The 16,124-nt window shown below is 34.4% G+C and overlaps 1 protein-coding gene across 1 annotated transcript in view; it reads left to right on the top strand.

Moving 5' to 3' along the window:
* The window catches only part of LOC120277677 (peptidyl-prolyl cis-trans isomerase FKBP16-4, chloroplastic-like), a 9,911-nt gene extending 1,359 nt beyond the window's left edge, over positions 1–8,552 (top strand). The window contains exons 2-9 of the mRNA XM_039284530.1: positions 1,966–1,976; positions 2,064–2,122; positions 3,836–3,893; positions 4,920–4,994; positions 5,101–5,190; positions 7,201–7,278; positions 8,098–8,138; positions 8,221–8,552. Of these exons, the coding sequence (XP_039140464.1) occupies positions 1,966–1,976; positions 2,064–2,122; positions 3,836–3,893; positions 4,920–4,994; positions 5,101–5,190; positions 7,201–7,278; positions 8,098–8,138; positions 8,221–8,248 (440 nt within the window). The 3' untranslated portion in view covers positions 8,249–8,552. The remainder of the gene's footprint in view (positions 1–1,965; positions 1,977–2,063; positions 2,123–3,835; positions 3,894–4,919; positions 4,995–5,100; positions 5,191–7,200; positions 7,279–8,097; positions 8,139–8,220) is intronic.
* Positions 8,553–16,124: the final 7,572 nt, after the last annotated feature.

Here is a 16,124-nt window from a genome sequence, read left to right as displayed (position 1 = left end):
CGCTGGCAAAAATCTGCTCTTCGAACAACAGCCTAATTGATGTCCTTCTTTGATCCAAAAAATTTTCGTGTCCTCTACGACATTTCCTGTTTCCTGTAAACATCATGATCATACCTGTTCTTTTCTTTCTTTACTTGTAGATAATCTCCCCGTCCCTTTTTCCTATCTTACTGGAACTAAACTGTTTCTTTGATAGTGATTTCAGTAATGATTTCATAAGAGAGATGATTCATCTAAAAATATAGACAATGGGTGATCTTTTTATTGAAAATATTCAAATCCTTTTAAATGTTGGGTATAATAAATAATTTAGAAATCTTGAATATTGGAATCAATCTCTTTGGTGGAGTGAGCATTAAAATTGCCACTTGGGTTTTGTGGTGGTATTAGGGAATTTTAACCCTTAGCAATGTTTAAATATAGTTTTTGATTTCGCTCTGGCTGGTTGCCAGCCGGCATATATAGTGTAGCATTTAACATGTAAAGTTAATCTCTACCATTAAAAAATAATAGTTTAGCTTTTTTTTGTGGTTAAGGGCCAGTCGTTCAGTACCATGAGGGAAAAATGTGTGTTCTATTAGAATTTTAGACTTCTAGCATGAGAAACTAAATTAGATTGATCTAACTTCAGTTGTCTATAGAATAATGGATGCATGTCAAGGATGTGATTGTGCTTTTGGAACATTGCCTGCTATTCATTGGTGGTTTCATGGTTGGTTAATAGTTAAAACAATTAAAATTCTTGTTCTACAGTGATGGCATTCAATTGTGGATTTAATGCAAGATGAGTATTTGAGCCCAGGTAATGGCTTTCATATTTTGTGTTTGAGTTTTTGGTTGTTTTGAGATTTATTTTGGAAGGAAACTATGTTTTGAAGTTAGAACTTTTGTTCATTACTAAGAGCTAATCAAAATAAATATTTTAAAGATTAAATTATACTTTCTAATTAATATTGACAGTTTTATTAAGCCTTTGTGATGAATTTTTAATGTATTTGTTTATTTTAACTAAATATTGAGAAGATTATTTATTAACTCATGTTATCCTTACGTTTGTTGGTTTGAGTTGTTGGGGTGCTGGCTTATCATAAATTACCCCCACCAAATATCCACTGAAAAGAAGTGATTACATCATTGGCTGTAATTAAAGAGAATATGAAGGTAGTAATAATGAACCAATTTTAAATAGTTTTGAAATGGTTTTAAGGCATTTCTACTTCCAAGGTAAATGTTATGAAAACATAGACATAAAGGTGAATATAGTTATAGTTGTGTTTTAGATTAAGCAAACTACCATGATATTCCCAAGTAATATGGACTAGGTAGTAATAATGAACCATGCCAAATAGTTTTTGATTTGAGTTTTAAGACGTTTTCGCTTCAACTGATGTTGTGAGAAAAACAGACATGTGAATATAGTTATAATGGTGTTTTGAATAAAGCAGGCTACTAGGTGTTCGAGTTCCCAAATGTAATGGACTAGGTGCTTTTAATGAAATTTCTTCCATAAGTTAAGACTACAGTTGCATAAGGAAGACTTTAAGTATCTTAGCTTGAAGAAATAGGCAAACCGATAGCTTCTTTAAGGAGACCTTATGTAAAATCACATTTGCATCGAAACATGAATTGAAGTCAATTTTCATGTTTTCATCCTGAACCTAGTTCTTGACAACCAATTTAACACAATTCCCACAGCTTTTCCTAGATTTTTACTTAGTAGAATCTCAGCAAAGGAATTAATATGTTTAAGCTTTTACATAGTACATTACTATATTGTTTCATGGAGGTATTATCCTACTGATTATGTACTGGTTTTACATATATGGAATTTTTGAATAATTTTCCGAGTGTGTAATATTCTACTTGTGTATCAGTAGAGGTGAGTCAGCGAGAAATCGCAGATTGCCTATACTCAGCTCGCGTTGCTCAACATGTATGATGCTGGCTGATTGCTGTCTCAACCAGCTAGAAGAGCTGTAAGAAAATGTGTGTATTCATTACTTATTCATAAACCTTTAGTCGGGCTTGTTCCGATCCACAAACACTCTTTTATTCTTTTGCAGCTCAGAGGCAAAGGGGTTCCAGAGAGTGTTCATTATAGCACATTACCAAATGGTTTGAAGTTGTCGTGTGTTCTCCTTTAGGTTTTCATCCTGATTGATCTAATTCTTGTGAAATTCAAGTATGTTACATGCTACTACCATCCTATCGCCTCTTGTTGAAAAAGATTAAGGATCTAATCATACTACCCTTTCATGTATTTTCAGTTTGCTAGTTTCTTTTGTTGCTCGAGTGCTGTATTTTCTTCTTATGATAAATTGTATGCATATTTAGGTTGATGTTTCATTCTTTTTCATTATTTTAATGTCTGATGTTTTAAGAGAGACCAAGTAGAATGAAAAGATCTTATAGTTGTAGGCCTTATGGAACAACCATTTAAGTGATGTAGCTGGTTAGTTTATATTTTATGCAGTTGCTGGATTTTGTATTACGCTGACATTTTGTTGGTTCATAGTTAGATGGAAAAATATGCAATCTTTGTCTCAGGTGAGTAGTGTTATTAGTTTTGCACCCTAAATGGTGAAACCAAAGAGTAATTACTCTTGAAGATCCTTGAAAAGGCATGGAAAGATTTTGCAACAGGCTCCTTCAATAGGAGCGTGGATAAAAGAGTGGAACTTTTGCCAGATGAAACACAGTTAATAATTATAATGGCATGGCAATTGTTGACAACCACTAGCTAGGAATGAGTTCCCACACCAAATAAAGATCTGTCTTCAATTCAGAACCCACAAAATAGTACTTCAAATGATGCTCAATTAATTAATTATGCTATCAGCTATGATAGTTATTTTGCATGGACCTCCATAAGCAATAATGAAATCCTCTTGAAACTGTAAAATACTAACTCCCTGCCGGTGAAATTCTATTGCATAAAACATATAATTTTCTTGCAGTTACACCTTCAATATAGGGGCACATGTCTGTGATCTAAGGAAATGGGAAAAATAGAGGCAGAGTGGCACTTCCATGAAGTTGTGAGGGGAAGTTGAATGTAGTCTCAGTAATGGTGCTCTGTATGAGGGAAGTGAAACAACCATGAAGTAAAAATTTATGAACAATTACTACGTCCCTTGAGTTCAAAAGGCTTTGTGTCAACCTTTGTGAAGTTTTTATTATTCTCATCTTTTCTTATCTTGTTGTTATAGGTGTTTAGTTATCAGACTCTTAGTTCATTCTTCATTCATCAGGAGCTTGAGAGACATGTCAGAACATGTTTGGCATTTTGCGCATGTAAAGTGATTGTATATTCAGTAGTATTGTTATTTACAGTCCGTATGCTTGGTAGTATTATTAGGAGGCAATATCTTTTGTTTAGAAATGGTTTGTCTATAAATTATTAATCTGATCTTATATGAGTGGAGGTTTTATTGCAATAGTTTGGTTAATTGCTATATATTGTCTTCTCTCTTCTTTCTATGCCTCTAGTCACATAGTCAATCTTAGATGGATAATAATCTAATATTTTATTAAAAAAAATACTAGATTTAACAATTTCCAATGATTATGCATTGAACAGTGAGCCTTGTTGAAATCAATGCTTTATGGTGGATGCAAAAAACAAAAAATGATAATAATAATAATAAATACATGCTTTTAGCTGTGATAATTTTTATTTTTTGGTGCCATTTGAGAAAACCTTTTCACAATCTAAAACTTTGATGAATTATTTACTGGCTTATTGTGCATTGCCTCCATAATCTCCAAATATTTGCAACAAGTAAAAGTTTATAAAAGTACTTGTTTTTCTTTTATTCTTTGTGTTTCTTGCAAGGTTTTATGATTTGAAGGTTGGAAGTGGACTTAAAGCTGTAAAGGGGTCACGTGTTGCGGTATTTTGCTAATTCCAGTTCAATCCCTTTTCTGCTGTTGACATATGAAAAGTTATATTGTAGAATTCTAAGTTCTCCTTGAAAATATAATGACTTTCTCTTTCATGATAGTCATACAAGAAGAAAGCGTCTGATATCAGACACAATCATAAGTAAAGTTGGAAAGTCTGTTACATACTGTCTGATCATAGAAACTTCTTAGACTCTAATTAGTAAGCTCAATTCAGAGTAATTGATATGTCTTCTTGTCAAGGGTGATCTGAACATAAAAATATGTAAGACCGTAAATGCGAAACCATGATCACCATTTTTTCACCTTTACATGTTGGTTTCCTTATTAGCTCGTATGCATTTTCACTTGCTCAATTTCGTTGTCATCAATTCTCCTCTTGCGAGTTCTATTTTCTAATTATTCTCTAAAACGTTTTGAAGTCTCATGAAACTTAATTGAAAGAAGTGGCAACTGTGCTAAACAAGTTTGTCATAAGGACCATCGCTGTGCAGCAAGATTATTGTGGTTTGCCTAGGTTCTTATCAAAATTCACCCCTCTGGTGATTGAAACACAAGGGTAAGAGGAGTAAAATTTTTCCTTGATCACTGGCTTGCTTAATTTCGTGGCACAAGTTTGTTATTATTTTCTAGCTTGTTCTTATGTTATGTGTGGATGATGTAAACTATTGAACTTGGTCAGTATTAGCTTCTCTGAGTTCAAAAGACTAGTTTCCAGGATTCCTGAGTATTGCCTCTGTAAAGGGATCTTAAATATAAGTATGTATTGGCTATCTGGTTGGTTATAAGACATACACTATGATTTCACTCACTGATTTTATCAAGAAAAAAACAAGAATGAAATCAGGATACAAGTTCATTTTATCATTTGGTTATGAAGGAAAACTCTTAGAGATAATTACTAAACCAAATGAATTTTGTTTTGTTTATAAACTTGATCCACTCTCATAAAGGATTCCCTGAAGCCTTCTTTTGTAATTAAAAAGATATTAATTGGTTTAATTTTCATCATGTAGGTACATTATGTTGCTAAGTGGAAGGGAATTACTTTTATGACTAGTAGGCAAGGTCTTGGTGTTGGTGGTGGAACGGTAGCTTTCATCCTTAAGTTTCAGACCAAGTCAAATATAGCATTGCAAAATTTATACCAATCTGATCAATTTTCTCTGCTTACTGATGTTTTTTTGTCCTTTGCAGCCATACGGTTTTGATGTTGGTCAATCTGAGAAGGGATCTGTCCTTAAAGGTTTAGATTTAGGAGTCGAAGGAATGAGAGTTGGTGGCCAGGTTTGTTACCTATAACTGAAAGCTGCATGAAGTTCCTTAATCAATAATGCAGATTTTTTGTTTTCACTGAGGCATTACTCTAAATTTTTCTTTGCTAATTTATTGTTTCAGTTCGTGAATTTTGAACTTCACAATTTTTTCTGGTTGAAATAGACCTTGCAAAAATTTATGAGTTAAAGAAAATTGTTTGTGTAACAAGTGAGAAGTCTGTTTGAATGCCGAATATGTTCGATATCTTCATTTCTTGACTGCAGAAAGGATGCATTTTGTCATCAATATAAGGATACACTAGGCCCACAATAATCCATTACACCCTTTTGTTGTCTGCTTCCTGTACATAACCATATACTATGTCTAGTTGCTTAAGTTATCAATAGTTAACTTTATGGGATATGTTTTTGTTGGACAATTGTTAGCGCTGCTAAAAATTAAAGGTAACAGAAAACCACTGAAGTTTAATTGGGATTGCCATTTGACTCCTATCTTCAATTTGCATTAAATAATCCTTGTGTTTTTCAAATTCATTGCAGTCCAACCCTCAAGTCCAAGAGCCTGACGAAAAGCACTGCCTCTGTCATCTGTTGACCATTTACTTTTAGCTTGCTATTTGTCCAACGGTTATCCCATGAGAAATCAGAATTTGAGTATGAAGTTTATAGTCCACAAGGGCTAGATAGAGACAATATGCAAGCTATAAGGTTTGTTCTTTGACAAAGAAAAGGATAGTTGCTGTATAGAAAATAAAGTTGCAAATATAAGTCATAAATAAACTTAATAAATTCAATTAACACTTTTATTTGAAAAATCTTTTCTTTTTTTGTCATTTTGCCGAGTCAAATTTGTTATTTCATCATAACAAAGTTTGACATATCATCAACAAAATATTTCATCAGTTTACTGCAAAATATGACCACATTATCGAAAGGTGCCCCTAGTTTTAACTGCAACAAAATCTAACAGCTTTTCATAGACTTATATGGAAATAGTTCATCATTACTGAACTGTACCGACATCCCAACTGTTTCCTTACCACGGAATATGACTGATTTCCTAAATATGATAATAATCACCTAAAATGTTTCAGTATAGCATGGCAAGCAGGTAGTATCATATAGGTTTTTTAAGTACTATTGTTCCTGAATTTCTTAGCGGACAATTTTTTTAAGAAAAATCTTAAAATTATATATATATATATATATATATGTAAGGAATAAATCCACTTCCCAAATTTTTAGAAATTTTGATAAATAAATTAATTAACTAAGTTCTAATGCCATGTTAGATGCAAAAACAGACACATTTCTTGGACATGGTTCAATCCAAAAGGCTAAGCTGATAAAATGAGCCACCCATACTTTTGCATATTCAAGTCCAAATAACAAATTCTACTACACTAATCGATATGAACTTATTTGTTACTCTTATAAGCTGTACATGGTATTGTCAAGATTGAATAAAATATTTATTTTCCTTTGGAAGGACTTATTTGATCTTCTTTTTTATGTCATTTTTGGAATTTCTTCAATTCATTGAGGTGAAAGAGGAGTTGCCAATGTTGAATACAATAGTGCTTTTCTTATCTAAGGACTTCTAATTCACTTTATCTTGTGATGCCCTTTTCGATAAATGATTCTGATTTCAGCAGCGGATGCTTGTCTTTTCCTGTAATTGAATTAGTTTAAGTGCACAAACACTATTAAACCAGAAGAAGAATATTTGTCTAAGGTTGGAAACGTGGCATATATCACGGAAGGAAAGATGACAAGCTTTCTGCTCCTAACTGCGTTCTGCATGTCTGGACCAATATCTAATAACCTTAAACTAGCACAAAATCTTTTGCTAGCCAGTGTTTGATCTTCATGCAAATATATTAGACATGAAATCATGGCTATATATCATAAATGATATGATCTAGGAGATAAATTTAAGGTGCACGGTTTTTGAATATTCTTCTAAAATTCTATTCCTATTGATGAAGTTATATTCTTTTTTATTTCTCCATTTTCATAGAGATTATTGATAGTCCCTCCTGAGCTAGCTTATGGAAGTAAAGGAGTCCAAGAAATTCCCCCAAATGCAACAATTGAGGTAATCACTGATATGCATCTTGATTATTATTTGTGTTTAAAGCTGGTTTCAACCCATTATAACATGCAAGTATTTAGTTATGTACCACCTGAAATCTTTACATTGAGTGCTTGTGTTTCCATAGGTTGACAAGATTTCTCGGAATATTACAAAAATTTGCATGATTTTATTTGTTATAGAATTTTCCCAAAATGCCCCATTTTACCTCTCTATCTATTTGCCAAGCCACCGTGACACTATTCCAAACTCGAGAAAGCCCCACCTTTTGTTTATATTATTGAAACAAAATTTTGCTATAGTTTATGTCCCTATTATTGGAGTAACTAATAGGCCCACATTAGTTAATTTGAAAAATAAAGATATGAATATGTAAGCTTGGTCTCTCATTCTATCAGCTTTAGTTTTTCCGATGAATTTGGCCCAATAGTATGTTTGGTTTGCATCTAATTCTTACATTTAAATATCTACTAAATATGTTACCAGCATTTAATCTTGCATGGGTCAAGCAAAGCACATGAGCTGAATTCTTCATTTCAAAGCAGTTTAAATCTAATTAAAGCAAATTCCAAATTTGCTTTTTCAGGCCTGTAAGAATAATTTGTTATTGAAAGCAATGTGCTAAGGCAATGGATTGGAGTAGTTAACAAAAATATGCACTGAAATGTGTGCTTATTGCCTGGTTAATATGTTAGATGGTTTTGATAATGTACTACTCAAAGTTTACATTATGAGCTACCTATGTTTGTGTTTATATTTGTTTCAACTGGGTGTTTTATTCTCTGTCAAAATCTCTGAACCTTACTCCCTTTTTATATGCAGTTGGATGTTGAACTGCTATCGATTAAACAGAGTCCATTTGGGTAATAATGAGCATCAAGAAATGTTTCCTGCTGTGTTTAAATTTTAATTGGAATTGATTTTGTCAATTTTGATTTTCTTCAGGACGGGTGTGAAGTTAATTGAAGGCTGATACAAGGCACATTTTTCAGTTGTTGATTTGTAATTCTTTGATCATGTTCAGTTTATAAATGGTGCATGTTCTTTTTGTTCTTTTTCTGCAGTCATCAAGCTATAATTGTGGTAAGCTGTTAATTCCTGGCCAAATTAGAGTGAATGTTTATGCCCTGGATTTCAATTTCTTGAATTGATTCATGTCATGTATAAAATGACGCAATTAATTCCATGTATAGGTAATAGGTGATATGAAAGTTTATCAATCGCTAGAGCTTTAAGAGACTCATAGTTATGAATTAATAGATTTCTTCATTGTAGCCTTTGTTGATTATCATCATTTCTGTATTGTGCCTGTCGAACTGCTGCACATTTTCTAAAGCATCCAAATTTTACCTTCTAGTTCATACATATGTACTAGACAGCTTATAACATGGTTTGACATATGATACTGATTTGTGTACTTTAGTTCTATTTATTTACTTATTTATTTATTTTTTATTTTGAGTGAGTTATTATGAACATTTCTAGCTTTTAGGAATTAAAAAAAAAAAAGAATGCCATAGCCGCGGATGGCTTTCTAAAATTTGGGCCATTGTCTCAGGCGACAGGTCAAGGATGAAAACTTTCTATTGTATTTATTTAAGTTACATGGGGGGCAAATTTTTTGGGTTGGTATCATATGATCATTTATTATTTTTAAGCATCTAACTTCAATTTGTATCATTTTGGTCATCCAATTTTGATTTGTGTTCATTGGAAGGATATTATGAGGATTTCAAAAAGAATTTGTTGACATGTACATTAGATTTATCATGTTATTGCATAACCACAAGCGTACAGTTTTACGAAGTAGTGTTTAAGATATCAATCCCACGGAGACAATGGTGTTAATTACCAATTAAGTGCAATTAGAGATTAGCTAGGCAATTATGTAATATAAGAGTGAAAAGTGGTAAAACAGGAAATCGAAGTAAAAGAAATCTGCAGAAATTTAAAAGTACAGGGGGGTTAGCTAAGAGGACAATTTCAAAAATTTCAATCACTAGGTTGGGTTTCACCACAAGGTGTAGTGGAATATATGTTTTGAAACTCTCCTCAATCAAAAGAATTACTTTGAAGGCAATGGTAAAAAAGAAAGCTTACTATCCTCTTTCAAGGTACAACAAGAAGGTTAATCTAAACTAACCCGTATTTTCATGGTGGTTAGCCTAAATCGACCTTTAACCACAAGACAATTTATCAAAGCCTCAAGAAATTCAACCTAAGATCTCAAGTTTGGTTCTAAAAGGGTCCAAGACTCAAAGGTTCACCTTTCAACAAACCTGGATCTCTAAAATTATACAAGTAAATGCTTTCACATCCACAAATTACAAAAAAATTTGAACCAAATCAAAGCATGATATTATTAAAAGAAAAGAGTATTCGAAAACATAAATATTTCTCTACAACCTTGGGCTAAACCCAATCCTAAGCTAAGAGTTTTTACTCTTCCATAACAAGATTACAAACTATAAGATTAAATCCAAGCATTTTCATCTCAAAATTCAAAGATCAAGAACAAGAGAAAAACTCCCTATTCTTTTCTATCCCCCAAAAGTCCCTTTTAGGTTCCTCCCTTTCGTCTCTAGCTTTTCTCCCTTTTTCACTTCTTTTTAGCTCTCTTTTCTATGTCTAGTTTGATTCCATTGTCTTTATGTTCTACGTCACCTTTGCTACACAGGTCGGTCATGTTTCTTGCTAGGCTTGGCCTTTTCCAATCCTTTTCTTGGGCCTCTTTTACTCCAGCACCATCTCCCTAGATACAAGGAATGCTAAAAAAACAAATTTGGGCTAAAGAGAAGAATTACACACAAAAGTTAAGAATAATGCATGATGAGATGACAAAAATGGGATCTAATACATGAAAATATACTTCAAAAGTTAACAACAACTCCCCCAAACCTAGATCCTTGCTTGCCCTCAAGCAATACTATCGTTAAGCAATGTGCTGGGGTGTTCAAGATTCACAATCTTCTTTCTCAAGTAGAATTCAAGTGGTAGAGCTATCTAGCATGGAGTGTAAAACAAGGTCTCAAAGGGCATAGAACAGTTAAACCTGCCAGAGGATAAGACACACAATGTTACACAAAGCTGCATGTTCATCCCACATGCGAATGGTTATGGGTTTTAAAATAGCTTATACAAATGTAATGAACTTTAACGACTTCATGCAACCCCTTACACAAACCAAGAATTCTATTGTTAATGCTAGATTGAGGGATCAATAGGATTTTACACTTAATCGGGCTCTTTTTTTTTAATTATTAATTTTTTTTTTTAGAGTTCTCATGTTGAACTATCTAGCATGGTACACAAGAAAAGGAATGGAATGATTACTCCTGTCCAACACTAATTAGAACACACGCATTATGCTCACATTAGCTTGTTTTCACTAATTCCATTGCTTGTGGTTGTGTGAGCTTTAATATAGTATATATCTAGGTAATGAATTTTCCGTTAAGATTTTGCGACCCCGCTTGTATATATGTATATATTCCAGAATGTCAATTAAGAGGGAAATGAGATAGGTGTGCTTTTTGATGAATGTGTGAAATTGAGTGCTCCACTGTTGATGTAGTCCAGTAAGTTGGCATTCCGACTCCCAATAAGAGTGTTTGCTAAGTAGAAAGACTGCATCTAAACTTGAGTGCAATTACCTAGCGTTGAGACTAGCCGAGTAGTTAGGTGTCCTCATGCTCGAAAGGCTTGTTCATCCCTCAGAAAGGCAAAATCTCAAACTAATTTCTAAAATAAATAAATAAAAATAAAAATTTCTTTCTTCTAATTAGGTTTTCCCTCCATTGTTTTTTAATCCCAAGACAAAGGTATTTTTATACTCCCCATCATCACTTTTTCCCCACACCCAATGCAACCCTTGTTCAACTTCCAAGACAAGCCACATTTTCAACCCATTCCATTTAAGTATTCCATCAACTTTAATCCTTTTTCTCTTCTCTTCTTCATTTCCTTCCTCCTTTCAACCCAAATTTCTGCAACACCTCCGATCTTCTTCTCCGGTGAAACTATTCCGGCATTCAACCCAAACTTCCGGCCATTTGCTCTCCCACCAGCCTACACCAACTTCATACAGCCCAAACGTTCATGGACCTCCACCACCTCAACCTCTTGACACCGGCAACAAAGTCCACCTCTGCGGAACCGAGCCATCTTTTCGGACCCATTCAACCCGGACGGGATCATCTTCCATGACGCGTTTCACAAACATAGGTACACTAGTCTCTCTAAAAGATGACTCATTAATACTTGGTACATGGATGACAATGTTCTAAGAACTCTAGGGCATTTAGATGATATTTATTGGATTATTCATCAAATAGGTTACACTCAACTCTTCAACATGAAATTTCCTACTCATGAATGGCTCACATTAGAGCTCTTAAGTTCAATAGAAGTGAATGTTCTTTATGGTCAAGGTTAGGAAGAGGGACACGTTGCATTTAGAATGTTCAACAAGGAATACAAACTTGATTTAGCCTAATTTAACGTAATTTTTGAACTTCCCATCGGTCGTAATCGGAGAACCCCTAGTGATTTTCTCTTGAGAGAATTTTGGCAAACCTTGACAAATGAATCAAATTATGAGCCATCTACTTCTAGAGCCATGAACCTTAGAAACTGTTACACAACCGCAAGTGCACGGTTTTGTCAAGTAGTAATAAAGTACCGATCCCACAAGGACCAAGTATGATTACCAATCTATTGTAATAATGGGTTATCTAGACAAATAAAATATGGTAAGTAGGTACAACAGGAAGCAGGAAATAAAACACAATCAAGGCTACAGGAATGCATGGCTGTAGATTATGCTTCAAGTTTAGATGTACTTAGATTTAGGAACTCGCCACAAAGTGTAACTGAATGATGTGCTTGGATCTAAACTGGGTTTGGGCAGATCTCTTGAAGGGCATTAATCCTAAGCTACTTGTCACTCTCTTTCAAGAGATAACAAGTTGATCTTGATTAAGGTTATCTCCTACTTTCATGGTAGATAAACCCTCCTCAAGACCCTAATAAGAACAGTGATTAAGAGATGAACCCTCAAGAATTACCTTTCAGTAAATTCAGGGTGATTTAAGAGGTTCCAAGGCCCAGGTTATCCTTTCAGTCAACTCAGATCTCTAAGATAAGCAAGTAACGCTTTCACAATTACAAGCTGTGTAACTTAATTCAGAAATCAACTCAAGAAATCTACCATTAAGCATAAAGGATCTATACAAAATGTATCAACACATCAAACAATCATCACCTTGGGCTAATCCCAAACCTAAGAGAAGTTTTATACACACATTGTCTCAATTACAAAGGAAAAAACAGGAAGAAAAAGAGTATGCTAGACACAACACAACAGAGCGTAGAAGACTCCCTATGTTATCTGCAAGGATCCGATCTTCAGTCTCCCAGCTCTTCTTTCCTTCTTCAGCTTTCTTCAAAGTCTTCAGAGCTTTTTTTTCTTCTTTTCCAGCCACCAGCCACTTGCTCCCTGCATTTCTTGCCCTAAAACCCCTTTCTTGGCCCCTTTTTATAGTTAGAGATAGAAGCTGGGCTCCAGATGACTTTACAGACCACAAGTACTTCCCGCAGACCACAGATAGGTTGTGTATCTTCACAATCTCCAAGTTTCTCGGCCAATTCCAGTTTTCTACAATCAAAACAACTAAAGAGAGTAGTTTGTACAAAAGGAGAGTGGAAATCACTATGAAAACTAGGAAAATTGCATGATTATTAGCTAAATGCATGAGGTTAATACTGTAATTTGTAAGTGTATCAGAAACCCATGCTTAAGTATGTGCATTGACTCTTGGCTAACACCATATTTGGTTGAGGAGGCTGTAAGAGTATCGTGAGGCACTCTGAGTTATTATTCTTGTAGGCTATGATGCATGGCATCTCGTTGGACACTAGCTTATAGCTTGCACATCAGTTTGCCAAAGTGGGAAAAGCCAAAACAAGTGCCATTGTCATTGATGGCTTGATAACCCCCATAGCCCATGCTTTCCAACTTGATCTACTTGGTTTGAAACAAGCTGCAGGTAGCATCCACATCCTCATCGAATTGCCATCCGTATTTGCAAGTGCTAAGTGTATTCTAATTGGCAGCATTCCATTTGTACATTAGAATAAGGGACCATCTGAAGGTAATCTTGAAACTGCACAAAATATTTGTACTCGAATCTCCTATCCTAAATAAAATTAATGCGCACAAACAATGAAACAAAACAGATAACTGAAATGGAAAAAAAAGGGATAAGGCTTGAAATGTCTTCCAAACGGAAGCTCGTTTAAGGTCCTGAGCTTAACCCCTTCCACTCATTAGTTCAGCAAGTAGGATTGGAAAGGACATAGGTTTTCCCTTACTCATTGGGTTGTCCAGGAATGTAATGTTTCAATCTCAGTCCGTTAACTTTGAAAGACCCTGTTGCTTCACTCTAGACCTCAATAGCACCATAAGGGAAGACTTTGGACACTTGAAAAGGCCTTGACCACCTGGACCTTAATTTCTCGGGAAAATGCTTGAATCTAGAATTAAAAAGTAGGACCAAGTCCCCCTCTTGAAATTCTCTGCGAAAAATCTATTTGTCATGCAATAATTTAGTTATTTCCTTGTAAGATTTTGCATTTTCGTAAGCATCCAATCGCAGTTCAGCGAGTTCTTATAGTTGAAGTTTTCTCTTTTCTCTGGCTATTTTCATATCAAAATTAAGAGCCTTAATTGCTAAAAATGCCTTATGTTCCAACTCAACTAGCAAATGGAAGGCCTTACCATAAACTAAGTGAAACGAGGTCATGCCAATGGGAGTCTTATATGCTGCCTAATATGCCCATAAGGTGTCATCAAGTTTTAATGGCTAATCTTTTCTTGTCATTCAAACAACTTTCCCGAGTATACTCTCGATCTCCCTATGTGAAATTTCAGCTTGGTCACTCTTTTGAGGATGGTATAGCTTGGGGCAGTAAACTCTCTTAATGTTTGATTGTTGTTATCCATGTTGGATGCTTGTGAATATTCCTGCGTTCTCTTACTTCTCTGATATTGATTTCTGAAAAATTTTTCAAATTCCTTGTCTGACTCCTCTAAATTTTTGAAGCTTAGAGATGGTGTTGATTACCAATTAAGTGTCCAGCTCCTCTACATCAAATTTATCATGTTGTTGCGCAACAGCAAGCAAACAATTTTTCCAAATAGTATTTAAGATATCGATCCAACAGAGACAATAGTATTGATTACCAATTAAGTGCAATTAGAGATTAGCTAGGCAATTATGTAATATAAGAGTGAAAAGTGGTAAAACAGGAAATCGAAGTAAAAGAAATCTGCAGAAATTTAAAAGTACAGGGGGGTTAGCTAAGAGGACAATTTCAAAAATTTCAATCACTAGGTTGGGTTTCACCACAAGGTGTAGTGGAATATATGTTTTGAAACTCTCCTCAATCAAAAGAATTACTTTGAAGGCAATGGTAAAAAAGAAAGCTTACTATCCTCTTTCAAGGTACAACAAGAAGGTTAATCTAAACTAACCCGTATTTTCATGGTGGTTAGCCTAAATCGACCTTTAACCACAAGACAATTTATCAAAGCCTCAAAAAATTCAACCTAAGATCTCAAGTTTGGTTCTAAAAGGGTCCAAGACTCAAAGGTTCACCTTTCAACAAACCTGGATCTCTAAAATTATACAAGTAAATGCTTTCACATCCACAAAGTACAAAAAAATTTGAACCAAATCAAAGCATGATATTATTAAAAGAAAAGAGTATTCCAAAACATAAATATTTCTCTACAACCTTGGGCTAAACCCAATCCTAAGCTAAGAGTTTTTACTCTTCCATAACAAGATTACAAACTATACGATTAGATCCAAGCATTTTCATCTCAAAATTCAAAGATCAAGAACAAGAGAAAAACTCCCTATTCTTTTCTATCCCCCCCAAACTCCCTTTTAGATTCCTCCCTTTCGTCTTTAGCTTCTCTCCCTTTTTCACTTCTTTTCATCTCTCTTTTCTATGTTTAGTCTGGATTTCATTATCTTTATGTTCTACAACACCTTTACTACATAGGTGGGTAATGTTTCTTGCTGGGCTTGGCCTTTTTCAATTTTTTTCTTGGCCTCTTTTACATTAGCACCATCTCCCTAGGTACAAGGATGCTAGAAAAAATTTGGGCTAAAGAGAAGAATTACACACAAACGTTAAGAAGAATTCATGATGAGATGACAAAAATGGGGTCTAAAACATGAAAATATACTTCAAAAGTTGATTACAACACATGTCAACACCAGTTCACCTGTCATTTGCATATGTAGACATGTCACATCATCAAAGAAAGCTATATGGCCACTCTTGTAGACCACTTCACCAGGTTGACATGGTATTTGACTGTCAATATGAGTGGCGATGTAGCTCTCTTTGATGACGTGTCATGTCTGCATATGCTGATGATGAGGGAAACTAGTGTTGATGTGAAAAATCCGGCATAAACATCATCAAATTCTCTCTTGATTTCTTTGGTATCTTCTCAGTGAACACAAATTAAAGTTTGGTGATTAAAAATAATACAAATTGGAGTTTGATGCTCAAAATGAAAAATAACCATAGTATGGTATCACTCAAACAATACCTAGGCAAAATCATTTGGGCAAGGTGACTCCAGTGGCTAAAACTAGGTATGCTTTACATATTGTTGTAACCACTGAGAATGGTGAGTCCTGGATCCTTACTGTTGTTTACAATCCTTCTCGGATTCATGATCAATGCTTTGTCGAGCAAGAATTGTCTGGTATGGCTACTTTAAACTTTCCTTGGATTCTTATTAGAGATTTTAATGTTGTTACTTCCTT

Source organism: Dioscorea cayenensis, chromosome 15, assembly GCF_009730915.1.
Source record: "Dioscorea cayenensis subsp. rotundata cultivar TDr96_F1 chromosome 15, TDr96_F1_v2_PseudoChromosome.rev07_lg8_w22 25.fasta, whole genome shotgun sequence".
Taxonomy (NCBI): Eukaryota; Viridiplantae; Streptophyta; class Magnoliopsida; order Dioscoreales; family Dioscoreaceae; genus Dioscorea; species Dioscorea cayenensis.
The sequence above is the reverse complement of the archived record's forward strand: the minus strand, read 5'-3'. Positions and strand labels throughout refer to the sequence as shown.